This window comes from Neodiprion virginianus, chromosome 4, assembly GCF_021901495.1.
Source record: "Neodiprion virginianus isolate iyNeoVirg1 chromosome 4, iyNeoVirg1.1, whole genome shotgun sequence".
Taxonomy (NCBI): domain Eukaryota; kingdom Metazoa; phylum Arthropoda; class Insecta; order Hymenoptera; family Diprionidae; genus Neodiprion; species Neodiprion virginianus.
This window is the reverse complement of record NC_060880.1, coordinates 29,142,242-29,159,969: the sequence shown is the minus strand read 5'-3', so window position 1 is coordinate 29,159,969 and position 17,728 is coordinate 29,142,242. Positions and strand designations below refer to the sequence as shown.

General features: G+C 42.8%; 2 protein-coding genes across 2 annotated transcripts in view; one reads left to right on the top strand and one right to left on the bottom strand.

Moving 5' to 3' along the window:
- Window positions 1–17,728, top strand: part of LOC124303377 (lysine-specific histone demethylase 1A) — a 223,579-nt gene that overhangs the window by 136,582 nt on the left and 69,269 nt on the right. The gene's annotated exons all lie outside the window — the stretch shown is intronic.
- LOC124303375 (toll-like receptor Tollo) lies at window positions 4,258–16,544 on the bottom strand. Its single transcript, XM_046760501.1, has 2 exons — window positions 16,187–16,544; window positions 4,258–9,966 (listed from the first exon to the last, which is right to left on the bottom strand). Exon 2 carries the CDS (start codon window positions 9,398–9,400, stop codon window positions 5,705–5,707), a length of 3,696 nt encoding a protein of 1,231 aa, XP_046616457.1. The 5' UTR covers window positions 9,401–9,966; window positions 16,187–16,544; the 3' UTR covers window positions 4,258–5,704.

The window sequence follows — 17,728 nt, the reverse complement described above, 5'->3', positions numbered from 1 at the left end:
TGAACGACTTTTAATATGTACCTTCGGCATGTATGCTATGACGGACAAACAGGGAGGTCAAGACGCTCGCTTGACACGATGTGAACGGTAAGCGGGTGTGAAAAGGAAACTCCGTGATTTTATCGTGAAACTTGCTGAACTCTCTTCTATTGTTGCATTTTTTTTTTTCTGAAATCTACCGTTGTTGTACACGACCAAATTGTATACGTCAACGTTTAAATTAAATGTCCAGTGAGTAATTGTATAATAATATTCAACACAATGTCATGTAATTCACACGCTGCAAACAATAATATGGCTCCTAGACATTATCTACGACATTAATCCACGTATTCTGACTTGTTTTCTACTTATAAAAATAAGCTTGCAATTGGTCAATGAACTCGTATTTTTCAAATTAGATGGAACCTTTTATGTTTCTTAATATTTTTATTTTATGCAACATTCGCATTTCGTATTTTGGCTCTAGACGCAGCTCTATTATTTATCGGTGAAACCTTCTTGATTTCCTGTCAATTTTCATAAATCTTGATTCAACCAGGCGTGCCTCAACACACAGCGGTCACGTAATGAGCTTTTAATGAGATCGTGTTCTGTGGCTATTCGACATGCGTGGATCCCGGACAGGTTTCAGTTATTATTCAAGTTATCACTGTTATACCTCCACATACGTTTGATAGTTTTGCTGTTGTTATTTCTAGACGAGTGAGAAATCTGAATACAAATTACATCAAATTAGGCTTACACCGAAATGATGTGGTAGAATTGATTTAAAATTGTCCATCTTGGATAAAGTCTTCCCTGTCCGATATAAACTTCTTCTCGAAGCTCTCTACACGTTCAAATGCTAACTATTAGGTCATTAACGAACGCACACTTTCCGCTTACATAAATCACCCCGCCCGTAAATGTCTTGAAGATGGCGCATTCTGCACCGCTCTGCCGGCTCTTGGGACGCAAACGACCCATGTTGTCTGTAGCCAGCGTCCAGTCTTCGCGGGTAGGTGTGAATGCAAGAAAAAATAATCACGCAAAAAATGCAGAACCTGTTGCATTGTACTCTTGGTCCCATGCAAATGCTGTATACGCGAGTATCGAACGACTTTTCTACATTCCTAAGAGATAGTTTTGCAATCGAAGTTTCACGACCTTAAGTATAACGTAACAGATATACACTGTGGTTCACGTACTAGATTGAAATTTCGTAATATTATACTATTGTAGCGGAAGTGTCAGAAACCAAACATTTCGTGGGATTCGTTTCACCAGTTTTACTGTCTAAGAATAATTCATCGACGTTCTTCTTTCATTAATTTCACATGTTTATATTTTCGGATCAGTGTAAGATCCACCGGTGGATCAGTATAAGGTAAGTAAGTGTACCAGTTATCGACTCTTATTTTCCAAAATTGTAAATTGACGGCACAAATTGTGAATTTCTCAATTACTAAAACCAATTCGTAGAAAGTTAAACATTAGAAATTTATATTTTGGTAATTTGAGAAGTAAACACTAAACAAATACAATGTAAAAAGTTCAATAATTGGAAGAGGGTCAATAACTGTTACACTTGCCTTAATTTGGAGAAATTGCAAATAATAATGTTTAAACTTATGTTTCTTCCGCATGACTCGACCAAATGTCGATTGTAAAGAAAAATCGCCGTCGAGGTGAAATATTTTCATCGATTATTCATGGATTACTCTTGTAATGAACCGTGTGTTGTTGAGTTACAAGTGATGCTAATTGACAAGTGTTCCGGTCTTCACAGTACACATCACCTGTGTAAACTAAAAGAAGGAACAGGCGAGTGGATTGTTAATTAGCGTTTCTGACTAAAAGTTTGACTCTGAGTATTCCTCTCGCCATTATTTGCTTCTGACAAATTCTGACTTAATATTTCGTGATCTTCACACGTACCCACTCCGATTCTCGAACAGCGATTGAAGCTAGTCTAATTTTCATTTTCACCAGTAGAACGCGAACGCGAGGAAATTGTCGCATTATGCAGGCAGGTACGCGAACTTGCAACCGGTAACTGCCATGCTGCGAAGGTTACGGTCTCGAGGTGGGGTAACGAGAAGAGGCAATTGACATAAGTAGAATTCATCATGCAATTCTTTCCAATTTTCCTCGCTAATGAACTGTGCAAATCTACGCTGGTATTTTCTCTTACGTAACGAACAACCATCCTTTGCCAATATTGTTACACCCGCGGTATTATTATGATGATATTCATCGGAAATTTCACGTTTACCTTTCAAAGTTACTTCAACCATTTATATCACCATTAAATATCTTTGGTTCTGACCTATCATTTAGAGATATGCGAAGTTAGCGACAAGTCTTCGAATTAATTGCGTAACTATGATCATAATATTCTACGCAATTGCAGTGATCTATTTTTTTAAAATCAGTTAGGCATTATTCAGGGACAAATGACGGTACTGCTTATAGAAAATAGTCATCTATATACAGGTTTCTGAGTCTAACAAATTCCGGAGTGGGTGTATCGACGCTGCTATCTACCGTACAGTTAGATCATATGAATAACAACCGGGTAAAAGCTGTTGAACTCCGGTTTACGCTCTAATAAACGAAGTGACTGACAATGAGATAATAAATCACAATCACAGAAGTAACGTTGGCTGATAGGAACTTTCACTCTATAAACCTTAAACGGTAGCGGTATTTTTCTAAACCACAAAACACCAACTTGCAATTGATCACACTACTAAATTTCTTCTTTCGCCTGTACCGAAAAACTAATTTTCAACAATTTCAAAAATGAAATGACGACGCTCACGCTTGAATGAAATTGAAGTACTCTAGACGTGAATCGTGTAAAGTTCCGTTGATATTGTGTTAATTCAATTGGAACCGATTCGCCGCCGTAGCATCTCTACCAACCGAATCAAGATCAGTTTGAGTGGCCGGTTCCGAAGGTACCCGAATTAACTGGAAAAGAAATGAAATCGCGTCGTGATGCCTCGCTGCACATCGAACACACGTACGGATGTACTTGTGCATAGATGGATGTACCCGTCGGACCTTGCGCCTATAGATCTTACTTTATACACACGAAAGCTACAGGGAACAGCAGCTGTATGTACACAGAGAAACGCTGCGGGCATCGGCGACATGCCACTTATTCGTTGCTTTTTCTATGGACTTTTTTACAAAGAAGTCAACGTTAAGTGCGGCCAACAGTGGTAAGGCGCAACGACTATCGCGCCCAGGGGGTCCTGAGTGGATGATGAGGGGGCTCGCTATACTTTTGACTTTCGCCTTACGACTTGGGCTCGAGATACTCGCGGCCATGGAGCAAACGGATTGATTATAAGTATAGTATGCTTCCTTCGTACCTAACTGGGAGTAAAGTTTTTACTCGACGAGATGCTTTAAGTGGTACATGGTATGCACTGAGAATGTTGAAATTAGCGACTGATGCCGAGTATCGGCTGGGTTTGCAATAGTTCGAAAGGGTACCTAATTATACCTATCTTTGTTATACTCGTTACTTTCCCACGTAGGAAAAAATGATAGGTTACAACGTACCTCGGAACTTTCATGCGTTTCATACTATGTAATTAATTGCTCGTAGCTTTTATGCCGCGGTGCATGTTTCGATGGTTCGCGAAATGACGTTGCCAAACAAAAAGCAAATAAATAAATAACAATTATTCGTATATAGTAGGTAGGCATAGTAACAGCAATATCGTTGCGGTCCACGGTTGAACTTGTTAGCGGTTGACAAGTATTTACCCCATAATAGTTTGTGGAAATGACATTTGCAAGTGGATTACTCGTCCTCTAACGCTGGCCCAACTCATAAAATAGAAGTTGAGCCTAGAGTTATGGTATAAACAGATTTGAAACTGTGCACGCTGTCTCGGAAGCAGTCACGACGAGATCTCATTACCTCTGCGTCGTTACGAAATCACTTTGTGGGCGGAAGTTGGACACAAAAAAATAAAAAGTTCGAGCCTAATCGAAAAAAAATTATTTCCCACAGAATATACACATACATTTGTATATTTAACTGTGAACGAAGCCAGCTGTAACTATATTTTACATATACGCCTGCCGATTTTAGTCCTTTCCGTTAGTAATACTATTTCGGACACTAGAGTATTTGATTATGAACGTATACTTTGAAGAAGGGATGATTTCCTAGGCTATTCTACAATTAGAAATTTGATTAAACGTAATTACAAAGTTATCAGGTTATTGGATCGAAAAAATCAACAGCACATGTTCAAGAGCATAGAAACAAAGAATTTTATTCATCAGTCGTATTTTTTCCCTCATTCTTCAAATCAAGACAATCTTTCCCGAGCGAACAAAGAATCTCGAAAATAGCACAACGTGAACAGTAATGGAAATAATTTAAAATTTTTCACAATCAGTCATTCGCATATTAACTACGGATTTTCGGTAATGCACGTGTTACTATACACCTGGACCTGCGATTCTCAGGCTCGTGAAAGAGTCGTATATTTATAGGTATTCTTACTGCGGTAAAAATAAAAATAATAATAATAATAATAATAACATTACTTTACAAAACTAGTAGTGTAAAATATGTAACAATAATCGACTTCAATTATTCAGAATGATAATAAATAAGAAATAAAAATTTACAATAAAACTTTTCTTTTTACCTCAACTTCGTACGACTCATTCGCCATTCCGTGCAATATGTTACGAAAGTATAATTTTCATTATTACGATTAATGTACGGCGTGAAAATCTCACCGGATTACGAATCGGACGAATCGTTGCATTCTAAATGAATCGAGTATGATTACATACATGGAGGAAATATTAGGAATTGATATCACTGTGAGCCGGAAGGCTTCACTCAAAGCTGCGTACAGACAAATTCGTCGTCGTCGTCCCTGTTGATCTTTGCGGTCCAGACACACGTCTGACGCTATTGCAATATGCAATATGTATATCTCCGCACTATTGTATGACAATGACGTAACGACATATCTATTTGTATAATGGACTGTGCCCAGCGTATTTTGCCCATTCACTGTTCGCTCAACTCGTCATATACGTGAATTAGCTAGCGTTTGATTTGTTACAACAGCATGAAGTCGCTTCGTGATAGTTAATTTAAACTACCTACAATTTATCGCATCTGTTCACATAGTGACAACACGTTTGAGTATAACATTTCAATTCTTTTATACCGCAGTTATGTTTTCAATGTATGAAATTAATAGTAGTTTGTCGAAGCGTGCTGCAGATACTTGTATAACATATATGATACATCGTTAAGAGAAAAAAAAAAACAGAAAATAAACATAGTATACAAAATTATTTACAATATTTAGCATATCAATTATACATATACATACATATATATGTATGTATAATATGCTCACTCGAATATACACAGCTATAATATAATTTTAAAATATCAACAATTCCATTCTCCTCAATCGCATCTTAATCGTTAAAAATTTATTTACAGACTTTAGCGTGCCACGCACATTTTATTTAAAGTTTTAAGGGTATCATCCATTCATTCTTGCACTATGTACACCCATCCAGAAATTATTGCACCAAACACTTCCGACGAATGGATCGCGTGTCCTTCGGGCCCTGTGTGGGAACAAATTCATATCACTGTTTTACATTCATATGAAAATATAAAATATTTCGTTTAAAAGTTTGGTTAATTAGTTTTCACTCATATGTGCACAGCAACTGTACGTTGAACGTTTGCTGTCCGGTTGTTGTGTTGCCGTCGGACCGGCGGCGGTTGTCTTCTCTGCTGTGGACTCCGCTGATTATTGGGGACGTCGGGTAAGGCAAATCTCAGTTTTTCCCAAAATAATTTGTCCCCCCACTGCAGGTACGTGTTTGTTTTGAGATACAGTCGGATATCAGGATCCAGATCCCGTTGCGGGACGTCGCCGACTAGCACAAGGATAAGTCGGCGTCGGCGATCCCTCAAGACCTGATGGTGAGCCGACTTAAATTCGAATCTACACCACTCCGATTTGATGAAGTTCTCTGAGAGTACCATGATTGTCCTCCGCGAGGATTCCACCGCTTGTACTATGGTGTCGGCTATGAAATTTCCCACGGGGAAGTCCCGATAGTGTAGACACAGTTTGTACGCAGGGTTTCCCCTTTCTAAGACGGGGGCTAGCTCGTGGGCAACGAAATCCTCATCCTTTGAGCTATAACTAACGAAGGCGTCGAACAGCTTGTCTCTGTCCTCTCGGTCGACCTCGGATTCTCTGTAGAATATTCTCACTCCAAAACGCGAGTGAAACCAGACGCGAAGCTCCTGACGAAATATGAATGCCAGCATGCAGAGCAGCATTGTGATGAAAAATGCGGATAGGGTTGCCACCAGTAGTGGAAGATAATCGTGAAGAGCCTGAGGTTCGATTTTGGTCCGATTACCACGTATGCTGTTTTCGATGGCGGCAAGGCCCGTGCACGTAGAACTGTTGTTGTTGGACAACGAGAATCCAAACTCGTCATCGTTGAACGTCTCCTCGCCGTAGGCTTCGAATTCGGTCGTATTGTAGACGCATCGTAGATCCGAAGCGTCGGTAACCCGGCTTACCGTGCTACGAAGCCAATTTTGAAACATTTGCAGATATTCGCAGTCGCAGGACCAGGGATTACGGGATATAGTGAGGTTAATGGGCTTTGGTAGCGACGAGAGAGCCAGATTGGTCAGATGATTTCCTTCCAGTCTGAGAGTGTACAGAGAACGCAGGGGCGCGAAGGTATTGTTGGCGATCGATGCGATCTTGTTCTGCTGAAGTAGCAACGTTTTCAATTCATCCAATCCCTCGAACTCGTGGCCTCTGAGCTCACGGATCCGGTTATCTTGTAGGTGAAGATCCTCCAGCTCACGCAGCCCGTTGAACGACCTGTTCTGGACCATCTCGATGTTCGAAGCGTTCAGGAACAACACTTTCAGTTTCTTCCGTCCGATGAAAGCGTGACTAGACACTATCCTCAAGTCGTTACCGTCCAGGTAAAGCTGAGTCGCGTCCATCGGTATTTGCTCCGGTAGCTTTCCGACGTGACCTCCGGACGAGCAGTCGACCACGTTCGTTGACCACGATTGATCATGGTAGCAAGTACAATTTGTCGGACATGTCATCTCGCAATCGCACGCGTCAAAGTCGCAGCACTGACAAAGCGCGAAGCAGTGAGTCTCGTACTTGCAGAGGAACTGTGAATGCGTAGCTTCCATTAGGGGTACAAAGACGCGCTTTCTATCGTATAGAAGTTTGCAATCTATACTGTCCAGGTCCATCACTCGGGGTTGAGTCCTAGTTAGAGTTTGTCGGTTCACTCTCTGTAGCCATTCCATCGTGCAGTCGCATAAGTACAGATTTCCACCTATGTAGAACTCCGGTAGAGATTTGGTATGCGGCACTACACTAATCCTCAACGAATAAGGTTCCAAGTTGCGTATTTGGTTAGCTTTCAAGTCCACTCGCGTTAAATTTGGCTTTTTGAAAAACGCATAACTCTGCACTTTTGATATTAAATTGTTATTCAGGAAAAGCTGTTCCACACTTGTCGGGATAGCACTCCCGGTTATCTCGGTCAACTTATTGTAACTCGCGTCGAAAGTGCTCAACTGAAGCTGAGACTCGATTTCAAAGTAATTACCCAACTCGTTGATTTCGTTGGAATGAATATCCAACCACTGCAGTCCCGTCGGTATCATCGCGTAATCAAACACCTTTAAACGATTGTCACTCACATTCAACCACACTAGATTCGGAAGTCCCGTAAACAGTCCGACTATGTCCGTCAACTGATTCCCATCCAATCTTATAGCTTGGAGATTCGTGTTGGCGTCGAAGGTCCCAACCTCGATATACTGGACTCGATTTCTCGACAGATTTAATATTTTGAGAGCTGTGATCCTCTCGAAAGTGCCCTTTGTCAAATTTCCGATATGGTTTTCGGTTAATCGAAGTCCGTAGAGTTGTTGCATATCATCGAAGGTGCCGTTTGGAATCTCAGATATGAGATTTTCACCGAGATCCAAGGTACGCAATGATGGGGTCGCCTTCAAAGCCTCCGGGATTGTCGACAGTCTATTACCGTTAAGATGGAAGTCTTGCAAGGATGAGACGTTCTTCAGCGAGTTCGGATGAAGACTATTCAGTCGATTGTTGTCCAGAGAGAGAAGACTGAGGACGTGGAGGCCGCTCAATGTACCAGCGTCAATCGCGGTTAGGTGATTATCGCTGAGTACGAGGATATGCAGATTATTGAGTGCAGAAAACGTATTCTCCGATAGGTTGTCCAATAAATTACCCTGCAGCCGTAATATCTGCAGGCTGTACAGGTCGCGGAACACAGCCGGTTCCAGCCTGGCAATTCTGTTGTGGGACAGATCCATGACGACGAGACGAACCAGCCCGTCGAACGTCACTGCGTTAATCCATTCGGAACTGAGCTCATTCCGCGACAAATCAAGCACTTGAAGCTGCGTTAACTCGCCAAATAGCCCGGGCGGAAGGACGCTCAAAGTGTTATTGCGCAAATGAATTTCGTGGATGTTTCTCGTGTCGGTAAAGAGTTCGGGTGGCAAGCTCGCTAGTCGATTGTCGGACAGCTTTAGTACCTCGAGCGAGGAGAGACCCTCGAGGGCTCGATCGGCGAGAAAGGTGATCGTATTGCTGCGTAAATCGAGGCTATGTAACCGTGACAAACCGGAGAAGGCAGCGGCGGGCAGCGACTCGATGCTGTTGTTGCTCAGGTCCAGCTCGCGCAATCCCGGGGCGCACCTAGCGCCGGTTCCAAAATGGAAGCTGGTCACCTCTCGTAACCGGTTACGCGTTAGATTGAGAACCTCGAGATTCAACAGGGGGCATAAGGTGCCCTCCGGTATACTCCACATGTTGTTTTCTCCGAGGTCAAGTCTTTCAAGTTGAGCAAGTTCTACGCTAAAGGCGCCAGCGGATACGTCTAGAGCCATCGCAGACCAGTCCGTGTTGTGGGTGCGCACCGTCAGGTTTCTCAGTTCCTTGAGACCCCGGAAGGCGTCATCGGAAAGATTCCCGATCTTACAATACTCTATGGCAAGCTCTCGCAGTTCCACCAACGGTCTGAAACTACCGGCGCTAAGCGAACTCTGAAAAAATAACGCATCGCTACACTCCAGCCGCAGACGCACCGTATGCTGCGGCTGGATCACGCTGAAATTTGTGTTCTCCAGCTCGCTATTGATGGTTCTCAGACGGCAAACGAGAGAGACGTCGTCTTCCGTTTCCCCGGTCGCGACCCACTTGCATTCATCGGGTGCTTTGTATCTGAGAGCTTTGCTAAGGGAGGCTCCGAGAACTCCAAATATCGTGCCCAGTAGTATCGCGAAGAAGGCAGGACTACCCTGCATCTTTGCACTCTTATCTTTGCATACACTTTGTTGATGTTACTCGCGCACTTCAAATTCAATTTAACCCTATCTTGTAACGGCTCCGGGCCCTCTTGCTAATAACTATCTCACATCACTCATCACTATCTAGTTTTCACTTGAGAATAAAAGACACTGTACATCCAAAGCGCCCGGGCTAAAATAATCCAACTGGTAATCCATTCATTGGAGGCGAGACGATCTTTCGACGGTTCCTACCGTATCAACCAGTCGGCACTCGCGCTGTAACAAGTGGTGGCTATTATCCTGTCAATTTTAATTGAATCGTTAGCAATTCAATGTTCGAACGAAAACGGAACGGCACAGTATCAACGCGTTAGTGGCTGCTGGATCGAAAGGGTAAACGGCCGCTCTGGCATCGGCCGCGTTTCTCCGAGGACTGGTTGGTAGGTTGTTAGGCCCGAGTACTGGGACCGCAACTAGACCCCTTCCCCTACCTCCGGCTTCCCTGTGTCTGAACCGGCCCACCTCTCTCCTTCGACTCTGCTCTCGCCGCTACCTGCCTAGTGTCCGCCGTTCTGCCAAGCCTACAAAAACAAGACAGGTACACTCTGGGCCTTTACAATGGCTCCTCTGCTTGCCTGCCTGCCAGCCTGCCTTCCCTGCCTTCCGTGCCTGCCTACCAGGGAAACTTGGTGGACCGTTCGTACGCGTCCTCCGGCGTTCACCTCCTTGTCTTCTCGTCTCGTCGATGCTGCCTTATACTCTCACTCTTACTTTTCACCTACGAAGTTCTCTATACTCGAACAAACTCTATTTCACGTTCTGAAACCGCGGGCTTCGATATATCTACAGTCTCTGCTTGCCCAGGGTGGATCGTCCACGTAATTAACACCAGCTTCACCTAATTACTTATCGCGTCACTCGTACCTATATCTATCGACGTATACTCCGTTCACGGCCTTCTGCATGTAGAATGCAGAATTCTGTTCCGTATAATCGTTGAGTTCTTATTCAGTGTTCGTGGATCATGGGAACGCTGAGGAACGTGGGACTTTCGTTGGAGAAATTTAAACAGTTGGATGGAATTTGAAAAAAGAACCAAGGATCGCGAACTCTTACTTTCCAAAGACAATTAATTGGGCTCCTGTATGTCTAATGTAACGAGGCACGATGCTTGGAAACTACCGCAGTGCTACTACCACTCACTTGTTACCGTTGAACACCGTCCTTTCAACCAGACAATAGGGAAAGGCGTACAAAATAAAACGAGCTACAACTACTTGTCACGATCTCGAGTAGTCGGGAGAAGAAAATTTTATTCCTGTTCCTTATTTTCAACGTTAAAAAGAATGTTAGCTTGTATGCGGTGTGGAACAATCTACCATACCCCATTAACGCGTTGACATAAAGCAGTGTGAAGCAAGGGTCAACTAAGTGGTTCCCTGGAGGGTGGCCTACCCCCTGGTGAAAGGGACTGACGCGTGACTCCGGCACCAAGTTGACTTACTGGTCTCGACCGACCCTCTAGGCCTCTTTTCTAACCACCCGTCTAATCAGGAGGCTTAACGTGTTTTGACCCACCAGTATTGATTGTTATTGTAATAACGCAGGTAGGTCGGCTGGACCTCCTCTGGGATGCCCTCCTAATAATTCACACCTTCGAAACACCTCGTCGGTCATTTCAAGGTATATACTTTTAACGTGAACCTAACAAGACTGCGGCCATCGATTATTGTGCACAGAAATAACTACTTATCCTTTTTAGGAAACGATTTAGTATATTAACGCGGAGATTTATATCGTGTTCAAAAAAATTTTAATGTATTATGCACCGAATATAAAAGTAGATTCGTTGTATAGCTTATCACAAATTGCAAACTGAGCAAAGGGCGTTGGTCACGTGTTCAGATGCTTTCTGCGTTTCATTCGAATATCATAACGGGGAACCGCTAATGATCAAATTTCGATTTTTCAAATCAACGCTACGATATACTTTATAGGTATTATATTTGGTATCTAACACCACATACAAAGAGGATTTAGATCCTACCAAGATTTGATCATGCAAATCGCTTGGTTCTAGACTCTATGGGGTATGGTCCTATGAGATTCTTTAACCACTCGAGACCACAAAAATAATCCACTGCGCAGAGATATGAGGCTATATTCTATTTTGATTTGTGAGGTGATAAAAATATCAGACAGATTATACGAAGAAAATTAATTTATAAGTACATCGACTGTGAGTTATACAAAAAAAAGTGAAATTTATTTTTCTGTTAAATACGTTTTCCATCAATTAGTTTTCTTAGTCTGCTTCGTCATTATACATGCGTTGAAGCTTACCTCTGCCATACCCAAGTCATAAATTAAATTGACTAAATTGGTTCGGCAACAAAGTGACTTTACTCAGCAAAGCGCATGCTGCTGGTGATTGTTAACTTCTTCACAAAACCAAAGATACGATAATGCTTCGTAATTACGCATATACCCACGCAACTAACAACAGAGAATAAATTTCTCGGGGAATGCCTTGCAAGGTACAAGGCGGTCAGGTTTTTTGTCAAGACCCCCATCATTCAGGGAATGCATTCGGAGAAGGTAAAAACGAAGTCAAAAATTTCCTACGACGCTTATGCATACCACATACATACATATACTCGTATATGTATATTTTTCAAGTATATTATGTATATAATATATATATATATATATATACATGTATATGCGGTGTATTAATTTTCTCTGAGACCGACCGAAGCCGAATTTGAACTGGACTTTTACTACTGGAATTACAATGATTTATTTCTGCGCTTGTTTGCGTACCGAGATAAGTGCAAAAATGATAATTACGTGGAGTGAAATTGAAGCCAATTCGTCAAACACACGAACCACTCGGATGGTTAAACTGCGTCCATACAAATGTATCACTTGTTATACCGACTTAGTATTCTTTGCGAAACAATCATCCAGCAACAAGATGTGTCTACTGATACGCTGACTTTACATCCTATCTTCTACCGATCAATTGTTTAGAATGTTAAACACGAGTTTCTCTGTTTGCAACTATTTCTATTTACCTTATTTTCTGATATCTTACGTCGATGTCCACCTCGTGGGGCATCGAGTCCCGAGATACCGTGCAGCTGCAGCATTTCCCGCTTTCGCTTGAGATGCGGGAGCGATAGCTGCAGGCCGTGCCTACCCGGGCATGTTGATTCATTAGTGGGCGTTCGTTATGCGATCAGCTCTGTCTCCTTGGTGGCAAACTTATGAATTACAAGTGTTGAGTAACTATGCCGGGACAACCGCTTCGAAGCGAAATAATGATCGGGACAGGCACGCGCCGCGACGCGGCCGTCCCTGCAGTTTGTCGGCTTGTCCCTTCCCCGTAAGAATGGCATTTTCAAGGCGAGCTATGATCAGTCAGGGTGGCGGTCTGATCTATTTTCTCGGTTCACCGCAGGATTGATCGGCGATCTTTACGCACCTAAACTGAAGCGACTCCCATAAATTTACTCCAAATTGTCCTGCTTCTCCACTTCTTTATACATACGATCTCCGGCTGGTTCCTTTCTTTTTGCACCCTTTTCCCCCTCTAACTTCAACTCTACCCCAGTCCGGTCTCTTCCTAATTCTGAAACACCGGTATCCTTTGTTTGAATTCTCAACGCTACGAGTTAATTTGATGGTACTGAACTTGCGTCTTACTTCTGCAACCTACATGCCTGTGTATATAATGTGGTCATGGCTGACTGAGAGTAACTGGCCTGCGTGCCGATGATCAGAAATTTGGATCCACCAGACTATGAAGGTCAACTGCCAACCTACGATACCGAACGAAACTATATATACAAGCCAGTCGGAGCGTAGTCGAATCTCGATCAAACAATGCAAAAACGGACGATATTTGATTGAAACGATGCCATCGAAATGATGTCAGGTATCCACCGACCGTTGGATCGTACCAATCTATCAGAGCCAACAAAGGAAATAAGAGAAACGGAAACTATAAAAAGAAAGAAAAAAAAAAAGGAACCAAATGAAAAATAACGGACAGTTACTCAAGACAGTATGCTAGGTGGCTGAGTTAACGTTCTTAAGACGCTGAAGTGTTGCGGTGGAATATAAATGCAAATACCTAAGAATCTGGAGTGAAGTAAGAGCACGCGCGGGAGGAGAGTAGGCGACGAAGGGAGGCATAATGCAGCTAGTCTCCCGGCGGTTCGGTTATAGCATGCTCAACCAAAGTGTAGAATCCGCCTGCATGCCTGCCAGCCTGGCTGCTCGCTCGCCTGACTGTCTGCATGCCGTGCAGTGTGCACCAGCTTTCCTTCAGCCGAGTCTGTGTTGGTTATTGTTTTAGAGAATCACGAATCGTAGCGGTCACGAAGTTCTCCTCTCCCTCGTCCTCTCTCTCCCGCGCTCTCGCTTTTTCTCCCCGTTCTTCTCTCGTTCGCTCGCCCTCGTTAAACGTCCGCTTTGCTCCCACTCGCTCTCGCTCCGTGCTCACCTGTTGCTGAACCAGCTATTATCAGCCGCAGTCTAGAACCCGGCTTCACCCGCCAATGTAGATTTTCTAGACTCTACTCTCGCTAGTTGCATTTTCAACAATATTTTTAACTCAGAATCGTTTGTAAAAATTGACAACATTTTTTGCTACCGGATTCTGCTGGTCATTCGTTTTTTTCTAGACGTCCATTCGATGATCAATTCAAATTACGTATCTGCGGTTACCGCATCATCAAACCGCTTAAGAGTCCACCGCCTGTTATGAGGAAGTACAACCGACTGTTTTGAAATAATTTTAAATCGGTACAGTATGAAGTTTTCGAAAGCTTCGAAACGTCCGAAACATAAAAAAGCGATCTAATTTGTAAAAATGACGGAAACAGAGTCCAATACGTATAATGATTCGCGTGATTTAGCATTTTCAGACTTGGAATCAAAAGCGTGGGTATAACGCGAAATGGTGCTGAGGGAGACTTTCGGCCGCCTTGGCATTCGTTCCCGTAGGGCGTAGGGCGTTTGGGCGAGATGTAGTAACGCTCTCCGCTGACGAGGTTCGTTCACCGTCGAAGAGTTAATTGCTCACCACGGGAATCCGGTGGTCCCGTGGTGGCACCCTCACCTCGGAGACGCTCCCCACTGACCGAGCCTCCGCCGGTCCCGGTTGAATAACACCTAGGGCGTTGTGGAAAATTCTCCTGTATACCTTGTGAAGTATTCTCTGCGCGCCGTCTCTATGTCCTCGCGACTTTCTGTTAAGGTATTAACTCGCGCGCAAAGGTAAAGTTTAGATTTATTCGCATGTTCTTCCTGGAATCTCCCGCATCTTAGGCTAGTAAATTGGCTTAGCGCGATCCACTAGGTATGTCTAACTAAGCTACATCTATAACCTCCGCTTTAATAAATTTCTTTCGACTAAGCCATTCTCGCACATTGTTTTCTATAAATTTTTTAACCGCGTACACTTTCGACGCCTCTTGTCCATGTTTTGCCAGGCGAACACTATTTTCCTAACTGATCGGTAAGATTGGTCACGAGTTTATTGAAAAGATACTCAATACCGTACTACACCTAACTGAAAATGGTGTATGGTACATCGTCACGATCGTGTCTCTTGGTATTTGTACGGCGAATTGCTGGTAATTTATAAATACAGTCGTGACTATCAAAGAGTTGTAAGCTCGAGGGTAATGGACGGAGATCGAGCCTGGTCGTAGCCGTGCGGTATATTATAAACTCCGGACTGTTCTCCGTAATCAAATTGACCGTGAAATTTTTATTACACCTCTTTTGAGTTATGCATATAAATAAGGAAGAAAGGAATACGGAACGAGGCGAAGACAGGAGTAGGGGGAGGGGGACTCGAGAGGGTAAAGCCTGGATGGCGTGGAGAAAGGAAGACGAGGAAAGGAAAGGAAAGCCAAGGAAAGGAGGTGGCGGAGAGGGGCGAGATAAGAAGAAGCTGAGATTGGAGAAAGATGGCAGCGAGCAGCGCCCAAGGAGGTGGCAATGCCTTTGTTAGCGGAAGGTTAATGGCGAGAGACCCCCAGGTATCTCTTGGCGCTGACAGGGTCCCTCGTTAACGATTACGATAGCACCACCACCGAGACAAGAGCGAGCGGACCGCATTGCAGTGTGTGTGTAGCCGCTGGAGCAGCCCGTCCGAAAATTAACGAGCTTGCAAACCTGCCGTAAACTCGGTAAACTAAAACCAACCGATTTTTGCATCACTACGAAACCGCGTGGTGTCTTCGACCTGCGGTTGCTCGCGCATTTTTCATACACGCGGTTGATCGGAAGTTATACGCGAGATCCAGATGATTGCGCGTGAATCACTTCGGCAGGATGTCGCGCTGTAACAGGAAATAGGAGAATAAAATAGGCGTAGGAAAGTTTCACTTATGCTACTTGCTGCATCTGCTATTGCCGCTACACTCGTTCGGCTGCAGTGCGGGCCATCGACCTCTTACTCAAGCCTGATTGGGACCGACCATTAGGCAAGCAAAGTCACGAAATCAACCAAACACGAGTGACATTGACGCTCAGCTGAACCGAATCGTTCGTGCTCGCGCATAACATTTAATTATAGTTTATGCGCCATTACGCCCGACTAAAAACTGACTCACTTGACGCAGCCGTTACACTCGGTCTGCGTTGAGACTACGCTGTTTTAAAAAAATAATATCGTATCGGCAGAGACGAGGGACAATTATATTCGAGTTTATTTATTCCTATAGTTTTTAAGTACAGCTAACGCTAATTTAGTGTTATTATTACAGTATCCCGAAAGTGTACCTTCTTCGGGGGATTATTATTTTCTCGATGAATTTGTTAATACAAATCGAAATTGACGTCTCTGATTGATAATCACTCCCAGTGGTCAGCCAGCCAAATAATCCATATTTACTGTGGTACAGGATCCTATACCGCTAATTCACAAACTTTAATCCGAAAACCCAGTCTTTTATCTTTTTTTTTCACACGACGGATTTAAAGACTCTCTACGAATAGCTACCGAATACTGATGAAATTCTAACACTTCGATCAACCCTCAAAACAGGATGGACACGTTGGAATCACTTGTACGAATTTTTCATTCTTGCTAAAACTTTCTGCATTCAAAATTATTACTGCGAATAACAAACGCGATGTATTTCGCTACAGCGTTTAATGCTGACTGCGTCATGCAAAGCTCGTAACTTTCCTTATCAGTTAAAGCGGCTTCCTGAACTCTACTCGTCGCGCAAATATGACGTAACTTTATCCCACCTTGGTGTAACTACATTGTGGTCAGATTCGTTCAGCTGTTCAACCGTATAATATTTATTAATTCATTTAGCATCTACAGAATAAACTGTATCAAATTAAAACTCGATTACACGCGACAGCCTGGTGGCACGGTCGACAAAATCAATGGCAGCACTTTGCTTAATGTTCTCAAGGCGAACCTGAATGCCGCAAGAAATCTGATAAACTGAAATAAAACAACAAGACGATACCCAGCCGCCCACCGTCTGTCACCGTGAAATATATTTATAATTGGCATTCATGGAGGAGTTTACGAATGTTTTCTTTTTTCCTCGTTCACTCTGCGAACAACATTTTTGCCAATTATAATTTCTATGATGTGATAATTATGCGAATTTAAAGTTTTTGCCATCTACGTAACTTTTGTAATCATTCATATGCGTATGATATGAATTTCAAGCTATCCTGTGTCAGTTTGAAATTCTAGAAATCTTATCTGTAATTTATAGCACGATCACACACACTTTTTATTCGCTTGATTATGTGATAAGTAAATTTTTTCCGTCAATCCAACCGTTTCAAAGATATCGCATACAAGGTTTTCGAAATTTCAACAAAAAAGTCGTTTTAACAAATTAGTGTATTTCATGTAGTTTATCGGCAATTCGTGTGCTTTCAAAACACTTTCTTTCTGTGAGTGGCATTGCACCGCATGCCGGGAACAAAATCGTGGGCAACAGCTAGTCTGTAATAATGTTAACAGTGTTGAATCCATCAGTTGAACGATAAATCATTTCGATTGAATACACGCAAACTATTAATTTGCTTAATCATATGACATTCGCGAATAAGTAAGTGTTTGCCGGTAAGTAGCGAAATAATCTTAAAGATATATGGGGCATTCCATGTCAAATTTACCCCTTTTTTCTCTCACCATTTTTGATTCGTTCCGCGATTTTTTATACGATTCTACCACCCAAAAAAGGCATTCCTGAATTTTTTCAAATTTTTTTCGCCAACCTTTTTTTTTAAATATTATTCAAACCCATTTCGAAAACAGTCGTTTTTAAAAATCTGAAAAAATTCTGA